The 16,882-nt window shown below is 41.7% G+C and overlaps 1 protein-coding gene across 1 annotated transcript in view; it reads right to left on the bottom strand.

The window, feature by feature from the left end:
• Nucleotides 1-16,882, bottom strand: part of COP1 (COP1 E3 ubiquitin ligase) — a 125,590-nt gene that overhangs the window by 71,531 nt on the left and 37,177 nt on the right. The window contains exons 11-12 of the mRNA XM_040073342.2: nt 15,593-15,728; nt 569-712 (exon numbers count right to left, since the gene is read on the bottom strand). Of these exons, the coding sequence (XP_039929276.1) occupies nt 569-712; nt 15,593-15,728 (280 nt within the window). The remainder of the gene's footprint in view (nt 1-568; nt 713-15,592; nt 15,729-16,882) is intronic.

The raw sequence follows: 16,882 nt of genomic DNA, 5'->3' as shown, positions 1-16,882 counted from the left end.
GAATAAAAAAATGTGTTGACAGTAATGATAGAGAAGCAAAAAAAAAAAAAAATCAAGAAAGGTTCCTTTCTCAGTAGCTTTATATTATGAGGCCCAGCAGAGAAGGACTTCAGGCAGACAAAAATTCCTAGGTAGAAGGTGCCAGAGAGGAACATTTCCCGAGAACTACCATCTCTCAGAGGAACGAAAAGGTTTTGGTCAATGAGGAGACAGAGCATGAAGGAATCAGTAACTTATCAAGAACTAGTTACAGAGGTTACCTTGAGACAAGCTGTGACTTTACGTGGAGCATGCATCCACCCCTTTGAGCAGGCATCCACTAGCATTTGCAAGGAATGCAACAGCAGTTTACTTCCCTATTGCCTTTTCTCCTCCAGAGACGTGAGCTTTGTTACTACCTTGGATGAACCCAGCATTCACAAACAACAGTGCTTGTTCCACCCAATCTCCATCAGCTCCTGCATTCCTCCTTTCCCCTCCAATTCCCATAAAGAAAGCCAAACAATTGCTACACATAAACAATCAAGAGAAAAAGGCACTCTGAGTTCAAATACAAATCAATGCCTACCTGATTTTGGAATTACAGGTCATTTCATTCTCAGGGTAGTGAATATCCACTGCATCCTGAATGACTGTACCATACTCATAGACTTTAATCTTCTTTGTCACTCCAGCGATGGCAAAGTAGTCACAGTCTCGGTCGAATTCAATACTGAGAAACAAAAATATAAGTTGAGAACTCTATAAAACACCCCACATACTTACCAGGAGGATATTTTACCTCCTAAACACCCTGGTACGGCAGAGCTGAAAATCACAATTTGCAGATTGCAAATACCCAGTTCAGAACACCCATGTCAGATCTGGCACCCCAACAGTCCGGAGTTCTTGTTGTAAGCATTGTTCTCTAACCCACCCCCCATCAACACACACATCTCTGTTTCTGTGGTAGCACCATCACCCTCCCACAGCCAGGGTATTTGTTCACTGGAGGTTGCTCAGTTCAGTTCAGCCACACCATCTACACGGCATGGTACCCAAAGGCCAAAGCCAACCGCTCGTCCTGGAAACGCGCTCAACATTCCATGGCATGACTGCCCATTGACTCCTCCTGTGCACAGCTTCAGGAACTTCTAAGTGCTAAAGCAGAGCAGTATTTGTGATAAAAAAACCCTCTAAATTCCCTGGGTAACAACAGGGGGTCGGAATCAGACCATCAGTACTGTAGAAACAGCACACACCACGACTTCCACTTGCGGTTGCTTGTGCAAATAGAGGCACCCTCCTTCTTCACCCGCAGGGCAAGTTTGTAATAAACATCAATGAAGCTGGAAGTAAAAGCAGTCAACTTATAACAAAGTTAAGCTGCAAATGAGAAAAGCCTGAGGTTGTACATGAAATACATCTAAGAGAAAGGCAGGCAGCAGGTTACAAACAGCTGATGTCGTTCCTACCTTCACAGCTCTGGAAGGGCTGGAGAGAAATCTGCCAGACATCCAGCAGTTGGGGAAGTAACCCTGCTCCCCAGGGGCTTCTGCTCTCTTGCAGCCCATGGCACTGTGGCAGGGCAGGTGCACGTAGACCTGTCTCCTGTGAGGGCATCAGCCTCAATTCAACACCTCCCCAGAAAGGGTGTGGGGGCAGCATTTGCCCTCAGTCACAAGGTTTCTGTGACCAGCTGTCCCCAAGTCTTCCGACTAAGCAGTCGATTTACTGTTTAGAGAGATCTCTTTTGGAGCTCTTCCACTCACTAATTCATTTCAATCCATGTCTCTATCACTTTCCCCCGCCCTTAAGAACCCAGAATGTTTATGAACCAGGGAGGAAGTTCTTAATGGCAGCAGGGAAAACTGAGTTTACACTAATTTCACACTGAAAATCCCGAGAGCAGGGTTATTTAAGGTACCTTTCTACAATTAGAAAGCATTAAACCAATTACAAGAAGAGAAAGGGCTCTTCAGGCTGCCCCCACAGCTGTAACAGGAAGAGCTTTCCACTCCTCAACAGAGCTGAGACGGTGAAGGCAATGCAATGTTTCCAAGGGAATATAAATTTAAACACCAACAGAATTTTGAAGTCCTTTTAAAGGAGATATCAAGTTATTTTTAAACTATGGAGAGAAAAAGGTTGCTGATATGCAGTCTGTTGCTATAAAATAATTCAATGAAGCAACTTGAAACTTGGCCCTTTAACGCAGGCACCCGAATTTCTCTCAGGCAGGGGCAGGAGATGGCCCCAGTCACAGCTGATTGCTAGAGAAGCTAGCCAGGAGCAGCCTGACAGCAAAATCAGCCTCCAAACGCAGGGAGGAACACGCTTATGGCTGGGGAATGAAACGAGCATGCATCCATTTAAAGAAAACGGGAGGGAGGGAAGTCACCCAAGCATCCGGGCTGCTCTCCCCACTCCCCAGATCCACACGAGTCTAAATCACGTTTTATATGCACAGGATGAAAACACCATTCAGGCCTGTCTTGTTTTGTCAGCTCACCCTACTCTCTGGAAGAGTTTTATAATCAAAGCCTCTATAACAATACAAGGGATTTACTCGTACCACAATCTTAATTGAACCGCTGTCTCGGCTCCTGCTCGCTGCCCTGTGGATTCAGGTAAAGCACAACTAAACTGATGGCAGTGATTCATCTGCCTCGATTCAATTTAAGCCCTCAGCCTTCTGCTGAAGAAAGAAAAATAATGCATTACAATGTCTGGTAAAAAGCCAAGTTATTAGAACAGAATAGAACCTCTCTCGTTTGGGATTGGTTTGCTTCTCTAGCATTAATTCAGCGTCTTTTTTTTTTAATAGAGACGTGCTGCAGACATAACAAATGACTATTTCAATATGCCCATAAAAGTTAACACATCATTAAAAAAATAAAAAGCCTTAAGCAATGGAATTGTCAGACCTGTGACCTTCAGACAGCATCAAAGACACTGCAGGGAGAAAAAGAATGCAGAAATAAAGCACTACCAGTAGAGACCAACACACAGCTGCACCTTGGCCTCCCATCACCTGTGCCCAACCCTGGGACAGCCAGCGCCCTCACTTTCTGCCAGTCGGCTTTTCGTCAGTGATTTACAAATAAAAACAGGAACAATCTAAGTACCTGATCAAGTGGATTATATATCATATAAAACCATTCCTAATATTTGCAAAGCCCTGCTTATGCCTGAACTGATCAGCATTAGGACAAACAGACTACTTGCAGAGCAACCATCATTTTTATGCTTTTTCTTGCAGGTCTTTTAAACACACTGAGCATTGTGCAAGCCTTATTTGCATTTAACTGGCTGGTGGGTATTCCTGTCACTTGCTGCTTGAAGTCTCTGTGTCAATGTAAGCACCTGCTTATACACAAGCTTATCTATATGAAAATTCACCAGAGAATTTAAGTTTTGTTTTGTCTAGTCAAAAGACTCAACAGAGCCAGCTCTGAAAGACAAAGTTTTGCTTTGCAGGTGATACATTTCCACAGTCCAAGTGAATTCTTCATTAGCACAACGACAACATGCAATAGAATAATAGGAAATAATTAAAACCCTCAGTGAAATTACCTTTCGGACCAGCAGTGGTCTTTGCCCCTCTAAGATGTACTTGTTAAAAACAGTTACCAATTGCTCCTTTTCTTTTTTAGCCTATTTTTAGACTCCACATTTCTGACGAACAAAGACTAACCAAATTTCTATAAGGAATCTTTTGGGGACACATGAACTACTGGGTATTTGAAAGAGCTTTATAAACATGCCGTAGAATTATTTACAGAAATTAAACTGAAAGGATTTTCTTCTAGGGAAAATAGAAGAGAAACATCTCTCATTCCCAAATCACTGCTTCTTTCTCCTAAGAAGCTGACAACCAACATCTTATGGAAATACCACTAATACTGCTAGAAAGAGTACGCACATCCTCAAGGGTTCTGGTTTCTCCACTGCTTACTTATCTTAATTCCCAATCTGTGAGATTATAAATCAATTGCTTTATTTTAATGGTAAAGCCTATGACCTTGGAGAACACTCATAGCTAACAAATAAAATTATGAAATAAATTGCTTCTGAAACATGTCTGGAGGCCTGCTTTGGTGTTGAGGATAGAGCAGCAGGGAGAGAGTAAAGGAGGAGTATTTAGCAGCTCTGCCATTGTGTAAAGCCTTACTACATTTGCATCCTGCTGGTGTGTGTAGTTGTTCTCCACATCCCCAGAGGATGCACTGCAGTTAGGGAATGCATACAGATGGGCAAATAAATTGATTAAAGGAACGGAGCAGCTGCCTCACCATAAGGGTTATGAACACAGCAACAGCAAGGCTGGTGTTCAACAAGTCACACTCCAACTAGGAGCTCTTGCCAGAAGATTGGATTTGGGACAGATGAGGGTTTCCTCCCTCCCAGTTAAGATCCACGCACACATTTCAGGTTGTAACTCCTACGCAAGCAACAGGGAGTAGAGTGAACCTGACAACAGTAATCCATGTACAGCTGGCTCAGACCAGATACTAACAGGTATGTACTGGATCCACTGTTTGAAATCAGGAGAAGACAGGACTGCACCTAAGTGCATTTGCCCCTAACTGCACCACCAGTTACAGCTAAAGGTCTTCAGCCAACTGCTCCTCTCCTCTTTCCAGACAGTCTGCAATTGCTACTGTAATCAAAAATGCCTCAGCCATGACTTGTTACCAAGATCTGTGTAGGAGTTGCCATTTCCACAAAGTAGATGATTCAATCCCTCTCATGGAACTCTATATATCTCTTTAGATATATATACACAGACACACACAGAGAGGACATATTTTTGTCTCTGAATATAGCAAAGCCTTTCAATTCTTTTTCTCCCCAGCTTGGTGCTGCTTCTATTTCTGTATCTCTGACATCAACTTCTATCTTGCTGTGGAGTCCCATACTTAATGACAACATATATTGTTGTGACTTAATTGTTGAGAAGACTGAGAGGTGCCAGCAGCAGCCTTTGTCCTTCACTTACATTTCCTTAAGGTCTTTCTCATTCTGAGCTTCCACTCCATGGCCTCCAAGGGGTATCCTGTCACTTCTGACAATCCCAAGCCTGGCTATCTCTTTCCAATGCTCATTTTGAGGCACCAAAGCTAATGATCAGAAATTCAAGTTACAGTCCAACACCATGGGCACCAGTGCAGACTGTTAAGCACCTGGGACCAATACAGAAATTGGTATTAGCATCACACACCTGAGAGACATTTTACAACAGACTGATATTTTAACTAATTAAGCAAAGTAATTAGTGTCACTAAGTATGCACTAGCATACTAATATATGGTTTTTAAAAACAAAAGCTATATTCAGGCATAGGAAGCTGCAGTAAAGCACTAGGATTGTGTTCTATCAGCTCAAAGCCTAAATTTTGTCACACATAAAAACAAAAGCTACTGAGACAAAGCATATGAAGTTTCAGTATCAAAAGCCTGTTTTGCTAAAGCTGTGAGTGGTTCAAGTAAAAAACCACTGAGGTTTTTCTCTTCCATTGGTTACTCCTTACTCCAGAGCATCACCTAGAGTAAGGTCACTGCTTTTATTTCTGAATCCTTAATCCATGCCACAGGGACAAGGACAGACCACATTTCCTGATTCAAACTCCCAGGCTGCCAAACGTTTTCCAAAATATACACTGAGCAAGTATGTCATCATCCCAGACAGGCTGATGCAATCCCTAGTCAGAAAGGACCACTTAAACCTCAATTCTCTGTAAACTGTTATTTGGATAGATAAATTAAACATATAAATGGGATTACCACTCAAAGTCATTTTATCAGAGAGCAAATGCTTTTATCCCTAAGAACCACATTACCTTAGGTTAGATGTGACCCCCAGATCACCAGAAATTTGTGAGATTTGTCCTCTCATCAAGGTGAAGCCATCTTGGCTACTCTCAGTAGAACAGATTCAAGTCAAATGGATGTCTCACAAAAACTGCGGGACAAAGGACTCCAAGTTTTTTTAGGCTGATCCCATTCTTTGGAGTTGTCTGGAATACCCCAACTCCAGCAGCACCAGCAGTTGAGTGCACCCAGGGTACCCTTCCCATCACCTCTCCTCCTCCAAGCTCCAAATACCTGATGAGAATTCGCTACCCCTAATCAAACCTCTATCTGAAGCACAAAAAATGACTAGAAAGTCAGCTCTGTGTGTAGTTAACTTTCTCCCCACCATCTGGGAAACAGACTGGGAAGGGTGCTGCATTAACCCATCAAAGCCTGCAGTGCAGAGGGAAGGACAGTCCTCAGCCCCAGGCTCCCTTGAAAGACATCACTGCACCAGCCATGCTGCAGTCAAACTTTCAGGATCTCTCTTACAGGCACAGTAGCCTGGAGGGCTGTTTTTGGCTCTGTTTGAAGAAAGGCATAAAAAGGTACCACATTAACAAAATAATGTCATTAGACCTAGTTCCAGGCCCACTTCTTGCTTATAAAAATCCTCCTAAGTGTAATGAAATGCCATCAGTTCTAACAGAGACCACTCCACAATGCTCCTGTTCCATAAAGAGCTCGTTTAAAGGAAAATATTAAACTTGTATCGAGGAGATTTGATGGGCTTAGATCAATCTCACAGCTTGGAAATCAAACCAAACAGAGATACTTTCATGCTTTGTCAACTCTAGATAAAATAGAGTAATTCTTTTTTCAAACTCAATGAGAGTATACACTATGCTGTGAGATTAACTGGGCTCCTTGCAATAGCTCAGTCTCCAGAACCATGCTCCTTCTCTACTTTTCATAGAAGTTACCATGAACCTAATCTCCTCTAAATAGAACCCAAAATATCCCAGAAAGCCATAGCAGAGTCCCAGCCTTGGCTATAAGACTATAGCTAGGGACACCCTCTTCTGCTGCATAAGAGTTTTTTCCATACATGTGTTCAGGGGAACTTGGCTAAATTAGCACTAATGATGAGCAAACCTATAGGGAGCTGCTGAATTCTGCAAACAACCAAATATAAAGTGTATTGATAAAAAGCCACTTTACTGCTGGGCGATGCTCTTCTCCATGTTGAAGAGAAGATGATGACAATCCCAGGGTTTCTATGCCAGATCCACACAAGTACAATGAGCCAAAGCTCCTGCAAACGACTACCCTGCAACTTAATGAGGATTACACTCAGTTTTCCCACAAACATCATTTTAAGTAAGCTGGAGCACGAAAAACTTAACTAAAAATGGCAAGAGTTAAATGCAGCGTGTTCCTTACAACACTGTTTAAAATTCAAGCCAAATGATCAGTCTGTCTGCTGCAGTATTTTGGGTAACCTGTATCTATATCTGAAAGCCAGGAGGTACCATTTCACCCAGCTGGGCTGATACAGTGGGATAGGAACAGCTCTGACAGCAGGCACAGCAGAGTCAACATTTTCAAATATAAGGCAGAAGAGGTTACAACTGTCCAAACATTCTCATCTGCCTTCAAGGTTGGAAAACGTTTCCAGTACAGAATCACTGAATGGATAAGGCTGGAAGCCACCACAGTGGGTCATCTGATCCCACCTCCCTGCTCCAGCAGGATCATCCCAGAGCACGTGGCACAGGCTTGCATCCAGATGCTTCTAGAATATCTCAGTGAAGGAGACTCCACACCCTCTCTGGGCAATCTGTCCCAGTGTCACTGCACAGGAAAGAACTTCCTCATGTTCAGGTGGAACAGAACACAGCAGCCTCTACCCAAGCTGAGGTTTTAGAGAGGAAACCCTGCTCCACAACCTGTAAGCACCACCTTATAAGGATTACACCATTAAGTAGGAAGGAACTCAGTTGTGGCAGGTACTGAAGTGCCCTCTAGATATAAAGCCATTCAAAAACTTGTTTCTAAGCCACCCTTTTGTTACTACACCAACAAGGATTTTGTTTCTTCAAAATCGAGCACAGCAACAGTTGACAGAGCTGACGAGGCAGGGGGAACAAATAGGTCAGAGATCTCCATCAACACTGGGACTTTAAACAGCGCAGTCTGTCTGCAGACTCCAGCTCATGCTTCCTCCATGATTTGGCAGCAGCAGCTGAGGATGTTTGTTTCCAGCTGACCACGGTGCCACAGGTCCCATTTCACAGGACAAATCACCACCCCGAGCATAGCACTCCAGTAACTTAAGCCTCTGCATTTTCCTGACACTGCCATCAATCCTTCTGCCTGACACCCTGCAGAGAATCAGGAGGGAGAGCTGGAGACAGTAACCTCTTGAGACAACTCAGCTCAATCCCACAGGCACCGTGAGTCAGGGCACCAGCCTTCCTAAATACAAAGTCCAGACACCACAGATGAGCCTCTCCCAAGCAGCCAGAGGATGGGCTTGGGCAATTAACTGCAGTGATCCCACTGCCTGGTAATGACAGAACAAGGTTAAAGCATCATTTGAAGCATTTTTCATCCAGCTGACAAAACTGTTTCATGGGATTTGTTTTGATGGCATTTTGAATCTCATTTCATCAGTATTTTCAACAGTACCCTTCTTTACTTTTTATGACGAATGGCTTATGTATAACCCTTAATTCCACAGTCTCACAGAGAAGTTGTTCTGACTTCACTTGCACAAATGTACGCACACACTTGTATATAATCCCATGAAAACAAACATCACTTCATAGCTTATTCTCTGTTATTTATTACATTATTCTATGAAACAACTATGCAGCACATAAATTCCAAACATGACTTGGAAACTGTATTTATTAATGCAAATGATGATATATTAATAATCATGAGCTCAAGCCTCTTTTCCAGGCTGAGCTGCTTGTAAGGTTTATTCTCAGAATCATTTAAGCCCACACCATACATCTTTGCATGCTTTAACACAACTCCTTATTATATTGTTTCAACTGCCTACCATTTAACAGGCTACCATCTCTAGTTGGCCAGGAATAAACAAAAAAAAATCCAGAGGCATGCTAATGCTTTTCAGATCATTAGCTCCCATAAAATTCAGGCATTTACAACAAATATGGCTAGAAAATTAAAAGAATATGTAATAAGATACAGAAGACCATGTTCTATTAATAACAGGTTTGTGCCTTTAAGCAGAAATGAGAACTCACCGTATCAACACAACACCAAATGAAAGCTATAAAGTTGGGGAGGATTAAATTAAATCCCCCCAAGTCTCTGACTTTTCAAAACACTGTCAGAATGCAAATTGTGTGCATATGATGCTGGAACCACAGCTTTTGTGGCTTTCCTGTCCAGTTCTTGAGGCCAAGACACATCCCTGCTGCCTGATGACACCATGATCATGTTAGCATGAGGAACAGAAGGGCACCCACCTCCAGCAGCACTGAAAAGATTTTCATCCTGAGCAGTCAAGAGGGGTGGATGCAATGATGCAAGGCATTTTCCACATGGTAATGACACCATTTTGGATTTTGCCTTTTCTTCTCCTATATGCTTTTTTCTCTGTATTCTTCCCGCATATATTTGTAGCTCTGGAGCCTATTGTACTAGTGGCTAGTTTTCCCAGTAATTTTCCATGCCCTTTCCACAGGCAGAAAGACAAGACAAATTCCAGGGCCCTTATGCTATCTTGGTTCTTCCTGGCTACCAAGGTTGAGAACAACTCCTCAAGGCACACTTTCATAAACAAAGCACAGCTAGTACCAAGGTGGAGGGGGGGTGTCCAGAGAAGGGAATTCACCTGGGGGGGAATTTCATCACCATTTATCCTCCTAACTGATGCTTTTTTGTCAATTATGCTAATTTGCTAAACTTACAAAGACTGTATTCACCATGTGTGGATACGCTTTTGTGCAGATTCTCCATGACTGTCCCTGGAAGCCTCAAAATAAAGATCCACTTTTATATTAGCTCCTATATTGATATTATCTTGAAAGCTTGTGTTGTTTCATTTCTAGGTTGAAAAATGCATCAGTACCATCCTCCTACCTGAATACCTGATCTCTCAAAGTACATTTCTGATGCTACAGCACCCATTGTGAGTTCCTGCACTTCCACAAAGTTCAAAAGAAAAGCAAATAAATACAATCCTGTTGAAATTGTAAGCAGTGATCATAAAGTTTGTAGGAAGTGAAATACCCTTTGCACTACACATATTAAAGCCACATACAGAGCTCCTCCTTAAATTCCTTCTTTTTAAAACCTAAGGCCAGAGGAAGATGCTCAGTAGAAAGTGATGCAAAACAAATTTCTAATGCGCTGATCATGTACCTTTATCACAAGTACAGTCCCCAAGACTCTGGGGTCTCTAGTCCAATATCCTGGTCAGAGCAGGAGCCTCTCTGATCAGACCAGGCTGCTCAGAGCTTTCTCCAGCCTGTTCTTGAATAACTCTGAGGATGGAGCTTGCAGCACCCCTTTGGGAAGCTGACTCCAAAACTGGATTTCCCTGGATTGTGCTGCAGGCAGTGAATGCTACATGGCAAGACACAGGAACCCCTTGCATAAACTGCATAGAGATCCTTCAAGATATTGAAAGAAAAAAGAAAAAACATGAGGAACAATCACTATTAAAAATGTTTTGTTTAAAAGCCAATTCCCAAATTTGTCGAGACTGCTCAATACTTCTAACAGATCACTTATGAAAATTCATAAAGTTGAAATTGAACTTAAAATTCTCATCTAATTGTCTGCAGATGAAGACAGGTTTCAAGTACTAAGAGAACTTAATGGGAAAAAGATCTTCCTACTACCAAACAGTCTGAAATTGGTAAGAAAAAATTTAGGTCACACTGGCAGCCATGCCACTTCCATTCACTAACCTCCCAATTTCAAGTTATTTAGGTTTTAGCTGTTAAGTTGATGAAAGAAAAAACTTCTCGCTGCAGCATCACTGTGGTCACCAGAAGGTTTACTTTTCAGGTCAAGACTGGAGATAAAAGCAAATAAGCTCTTTTCTGGTGTCAGTCTTTCTTGGTACCAGCAGCCCACCCTGGGGACTTGGAGGGCTGTGTTCCAGGGCAGAGTGTCCCTGAACTCTGAATTCAGAGATCAGAACTGACCCCTGCATAACCCTTTAGTGGCTACGAGTCACATTTAGCTTCTGCTCAAGGGACCCAGACCACAGTCATGTACTAGGAAATGTATCAGTTCAGCACTCCAGAGAAAGATGGGAAAGTAAGGGAAAGGCTTACTCAGTATTTTACTCAGCTCTAATTAAATAAAAATCCCATTTCAGCCCCAGACAATGTCTGATCTATAGGCCAGAACCTCAGCTGAAGGAAGGTAAGAGAACCACAGGAGAAGCACAAAATTCAAGCAGGTGCAGGGAATTATGCTTCAAGTTTTCATGGTAATTCTGCAATTTAAAGTCTCCTTATCCAAGCATTTCCCTCTCCTTTCTACTTTCGGGAACAGTTCAAATAAGACAGATTCATCCACAGTTCTGAGCCGTCACTAGTAAATAAGAGTCCATTTAAAAAATGGTCTATCTAACAGGCTATAAGTAAAATCCAGCCTTCCTCATTTCTCAAGAAGCAGCATCTACTGCACTCAAATATAATCTTGTAAAGGATAAACCCACTTCCATTTCATTCATTTATCTTTACCTTCACGAAAAAGAAGCACTGCTGGTCACAAACTTAATAAAATGGCTCATCTAATCCCAGTCAGCCCAAGCATTAAAAAAAAAAAAGAGGCTTGTTATAGTAGATACAGAACTAAAAGGTATTTTGTTAAAGTCTGCATCTGAGAATTTATATGGACAAGTAATAGTAGTCCACAGTAAAAAGGGGAACAGAAAAACTAAACAGTTCAATGAACACATGAAAAACTCACTCATAATGGATTTTTTTCTTTTAAGCTCACCTTTGAAGAAAGGATTTCAGGTCATGTTAGTGAAATGGTGAGCACAAACCAAAATGCAATCTTGAAACACATTTAATCATACTGTTTGGATGCTAAGAGATACCTCTTCCCATCTCATCATTACTCAGAAGCAATGGAATAATGAACAAACAATAAAAAAAACTATAATGGACACCAAAGGTCTTTGAACACTGGATCATGATTCAACAAATGAGTTGGCCGAGGCTTCTGCAGCCAAAGCCACAAGTTGTTTACTTCCCTCCCTGTAAATCACTGAGCCTTTAGATACAGCTAGTGCCAGCTACCCAAAACCTTTTAACTGTCACTAAGATCTCTCAGAGAAATGGTAAACTAATCTAGAAGAATTTGAAGCCTGAGCCAATGACAAAAACCCACACAAAGCCCCCAAACCCTCGAGCTTATTCACATTCCCAGAGCTGGGAATCATGGACCAGGGAAAACCAGCTTTCTGATACCCAGGTTTCAGACAGACATCTCGTTCTGTACTTTTCTCGGATTTTCCTCTTCTTTTTTCTCAAATATGAAAGACTGCCACATTATTCTCGAAAGGCCTCTGACAGTGGTAAAGCAATTTTCTCCATAAATCATTGTAATGCTAACGCAGCAGTTTACAGACTCATCTTTAAAAGAAAGACTTTACATTTATTGCCACTGCCAGCAGAGAGAAGGAAAGTTAAGCTCTGACACAACAGCTCTGTCTGGGGGCACAATAAATGGAAAATTTATTCCTTGGACGATTCTAACAAAATTTAATATACTTGTGAAAACTGTAAATACTTTGTACTTAAGAGAAGTGAGTGTATTAAAACGCCATTTAGCATATTGAGATACTTGCACATTCACACTGCAAGCATGCTGAAAGTCCCCTTGGTGTTACAGCAAAGCTGAGTAACCTGCAACAGCAAAGCCTCAAATGTGCCTTCCCTGAACATTCTTCTTAAAAATCTGTTGTTCTTGAAGAAAATAAGGGAAAAAGGAGAAAGGGTTAAAACTTCCCTGGTTTGCCTCCTCATTCCAGAAGGCAACTGGAACATTCCTAAACACTTAATCAGAATTTTTTAGGAACACAACATACATATGTTTACAGCACTTTATTAGTCCACAGTAAGTCCAGACATCTATAAACATTCTCACCACAAGGCTCAGGAGGGTATTGCTGCTGCCCAGTTCCAGGATTTTTTCAGCCTATTTGTACACACTCTTTAATTACACTTTTCACCCTGTGAGCATAAACCCAATTTTATTTCACTTCTAAACATCAATGTTTTGCAGAGAAGGAATATTTACATCCTTCTCCTTTGTGAACCTAAAGGTAATACATCTAAAAAAAAAAGCTGTTTAAGCCAGCAGATCTTTCGGAGTCGTCTGTGAACTTCACGAAGGGTTAAAGCAATCAAAGCAAACACTTCTATTCTGCCCATCTGTGACAGCAGATGATTTAAAAAAAAAAAGCAAACTTAAGGATAATGAAATTTAACTTCCAGTAGTTTCCGTTTAAAAAAATAGAAAGTAAGTATACTTAAAATATCCCTTTAAAATACTTCCTAAAAATTTTATTAAGACTTATGTATTAGTCTTGTGTTAACTCTGTATTTAAATCCATTTGTCTCAACAACAGCTAAACACCAAGACTTACCCTTCTGCCATTTCATCACTGTTTGTGACTGCATGCCCAGGAAAACCTTTAAAGACTAGAGTACCAAATAAACAATAAAACTTTTCACAGCGCTTTAAAAGCATAATTTCACTTCTCAAGTACCTTAATTTGGCCCATCTGCAAATACCTAAAAGCTGTTCTTATTTAGTTTCACAGACTCTCTGAAGTTGAGGCTATTAGTTTAAATGAAAAAGAAAAAAAAGGTGAACATTGGACTGTGTTGGCCAACACATACCAAGTGTAAATTCTCAATTAACAAATTCAGGCTTTACAGGAATTGTTTGAATAGCCAGAAGCCAACAAGAACAATGGCAGCAGCCCATTCAGCAAAGCTACTTTACCAAAGCACTTAAGGACATGTTCAGATGTGAACTGTCTTACTCAGCCTACATGCTAAAACCCCGAAAAAAATTTCTCAAAACGCTTCAATGAATAGCAAGCATGAGCAGGGGAGAACGCTGACCTGGAAACCAAGTTATTTTTCAGTAAAATGCATTTAATTACCAATTCCAGGACTGACTTGGAAGAAGGCCGCATCTTCATTGTAACAGTAACACACATACTTTTCAAACGTATATTTCACCAAAGAATTAGAATGCCTTCAAACAGCAGCGTGATTTACTGTCCTTCCAGCAGTTTCTAACCAAATACCACAAAAATGCTGCTCTTGCAGAATGTCAAGGAGAAGAAAGGGCAAAGGAGCAAAATCCAATCCATGCTGAAGCCGGTGGTTGAGAAAGTTTGTCTACACCGCAGTGAGATTCCCATCTGCATTTCATTGCAGCTGGTGTGAACCCAATCAGTGCAGGTTAAATATACGTCAGATCCCTGATTACTGTGCTCTGACCCCGGGCTGAGTTGGACATTAGACATTCCTGCTGCACATTGCAGTAGTTGAGGAATCAATGCTGCTTTAAACAAAATGTGCTCTCTGCTACACCACGCCTCCAGCTTCTTCACATAGTGCAAATTTCTTGGGGTCCCTCACCAAATATTCAAGCTCTTCTGTCATTCTCCACGTGGCCCCTTTGTAAGGCATTAGATGAAAAGTCAGAAAACCCAAGTTTAGTCTATTTTGTCAACAAGGCTTTTTCCAAGACCTCATGTATGGTCTCTTTGGATTTCCTGCTCCCCATATATAAAAAACAGGGATGATACTACTTCTCTCAAGAGACTGCTGTGAACAAACATTTAAATTAGTGAAATGTGCTTGCAAGAAGCTCAAACATGTCCTGCACATATGACATGCAAAGATTTCCTAGTTAACACGTTCCATCATTTTTTCCACCCCCAAGAGCTTCAAAGACAAACTACCACAAATAACCAAAATCCCCAGGGTCGGGAGAAACTATTTTAAGGTTAGGGCTGTGGCAATTGCCATCCTCTTCATGTGCTCTTACAGCCTGATCCCTCAGGGAGCTGGTTCACGGACCTGAACTAGAAGAAACTGATTCTGCTGAAAGACAGTCAAAAGCATTTCACCAGTTATGCGCCAGAACTGCTCCACAGAAGGCTCAGATGAGCTTCAGCAGCAGCACACAGGACGTGACCACCCTGCACAGCTGGGATAAAGAGGAATTGTTGGCAAGAACAGAACTGTTGCATTGGCTTTACCACAACCACCCCCTCACTGGTGTTCAGCACTACAAACAGCTTCCAAAGGCCAAGACTTCAGGCAATCACAGCTAAAAACAACTCAGCTTTTTTTAGTATTTGCCATTGTGACTGGATCTACCAGCAAAATGTAAAATCACCACAGATTCCTGACTACCAAACAAGATGTCTGATTTTTAAAGTGCTAGAACTGCATCACTTACAACTAAGCTAACACAAAGACAACAGGCTTCAATTCATGCAACAGCTGCTGACAGTGGCACCTCAGAGGTTCTGGATTTGGCCTTAATCAACACCAAGAGGAATAAAAAGTACTGCTGAGGTACCCGAGTGCCTTCACAGATCAATGACAGTCACAAAATCATCACACGCAGTCACACACTGGCAAAGGTATTTTTGGGAAATAGACATTTTTGGCATAAATACCAACAACAGCTTGCTTGCTGTGGGTCACTACCTCAGCGTCAGCAGCCCACATGCCCACGATGCTGTCAGAACCACAGGCAGGTAGAGCATAGGTGTGTCCTACCTGGATACTATGCTGGAGCCATTGTAGAGGTCACTGGCGTAGGACAGCGTTGCCAGCGGTCGGACTGAATTGTAGCGCGTGAACTTGGAGAGACACTCCTGAAACTCATCCAGCTGGCTGGTGGTTCTGCTGTCATCTAGGAACAGGCACATGGGGAGGGCAGAAACAGAGTAACAAGGTAAACTCAGCAGTAAATTAAAAAAAACCCCAAGATACATGTCTCCATGCGATGAGCTCTGCGCTTGTTCTTTGGGGAAGATTCTCTCATCTCTAGCGTTCTCTGAAGGCATTATGGGCTTTTCAGAGCACAAATGAAGTCTCTCCACTGCAATGCTGGGTGAACCTACTGTGCTGAGAACCCACCTAGAAGTCAAATACAATCTTCTAAGTTCATTTATTTTACTCACATTCAGAGCCCGTGGTCCATACACATTATTAACAGAAAACTTTCAAGCATATCAAAATGCACTGCAAAGGACATGTCTAGTTTCCAACAGAGGTGAATGTATATTCTTTTCCCTGTTCTCTTATGGCTACATTTGGTGTCAATTACATTCAAAATACTTTTAGTAAAAAATACTTATTATTCCAAAAGCAACAGAGCTAAGGGAGAATCATTTCAGGGCTGGAGAAGGAAGACAAGCATGAAACCAGAAGGCTCCCTGTACTAGAAGTTTCGTGAAAATTATGACCTTCAACAGACAAGGTGAAACTGAGCCAGCTTGAATAATGATGATAAATATTCTGTGGGAAATGGAACAGTTTACTACACAAAAGTTAAAAGTAAATTGCAGTGTAGATAGCTGAATATCATTCACTGAAATCTCAGAAGCCCTAACTTTTCTTGGTAAGAGCAAAACTTTATTTAAACTACTTAAAATTTTAGTGTTTTGTAAATAAGGAAAAATTCCTAACTTACAGCGATGCCTCCAAGGCAAATCTGGATCCCCAATACAATCACGTATCCACAGCCAAACATCAGGTAGTGCCTTCAGGCTTTGTAATGAGCCCCCAAATTTGCAGCAATTCTCATAATCCTCTCTCTAATGCTTCCACCCTCACTTTCTTTTTGCACCAGTGCATTTTAGTGGAGCTACAGCTCACACTGCTGCTTTACAGGTACTGCACACCTCGTCTCCTGTTCCACCCCAGCATCCACTGCAGCAGCAGAGAAACCACACACACAACAGAGATCAAATTCTACCCACTAGTTAAACTGGCCTTATCAGCAGCATAAGGAAATAACAAGATCCATTTATTAAAAAGGCTTAGAAATACCAGGATGAGAAA

The sequence above is a fragment of the Hirundo rustica genome, chromosome 9, assembly GCF_015227805.2.
Source record: "Hirundo rustica isolate bHirRus1 chromosome 9, bHirRus1.pri.v3, whole genome shotgun sequence".
Taxonomy (NCBI): domain Eukaryota; kingdom Metazoa; phylum Chordata; class Aves; order Passeriformes; family Hirundinidae; genus Hirundo; species Hirundo rustica.
The sequence above is the reverse complement of the archived record's forward strand: the minus strand, read 5'-3'. Positions and strand labels throughout refer to the sequence as shown.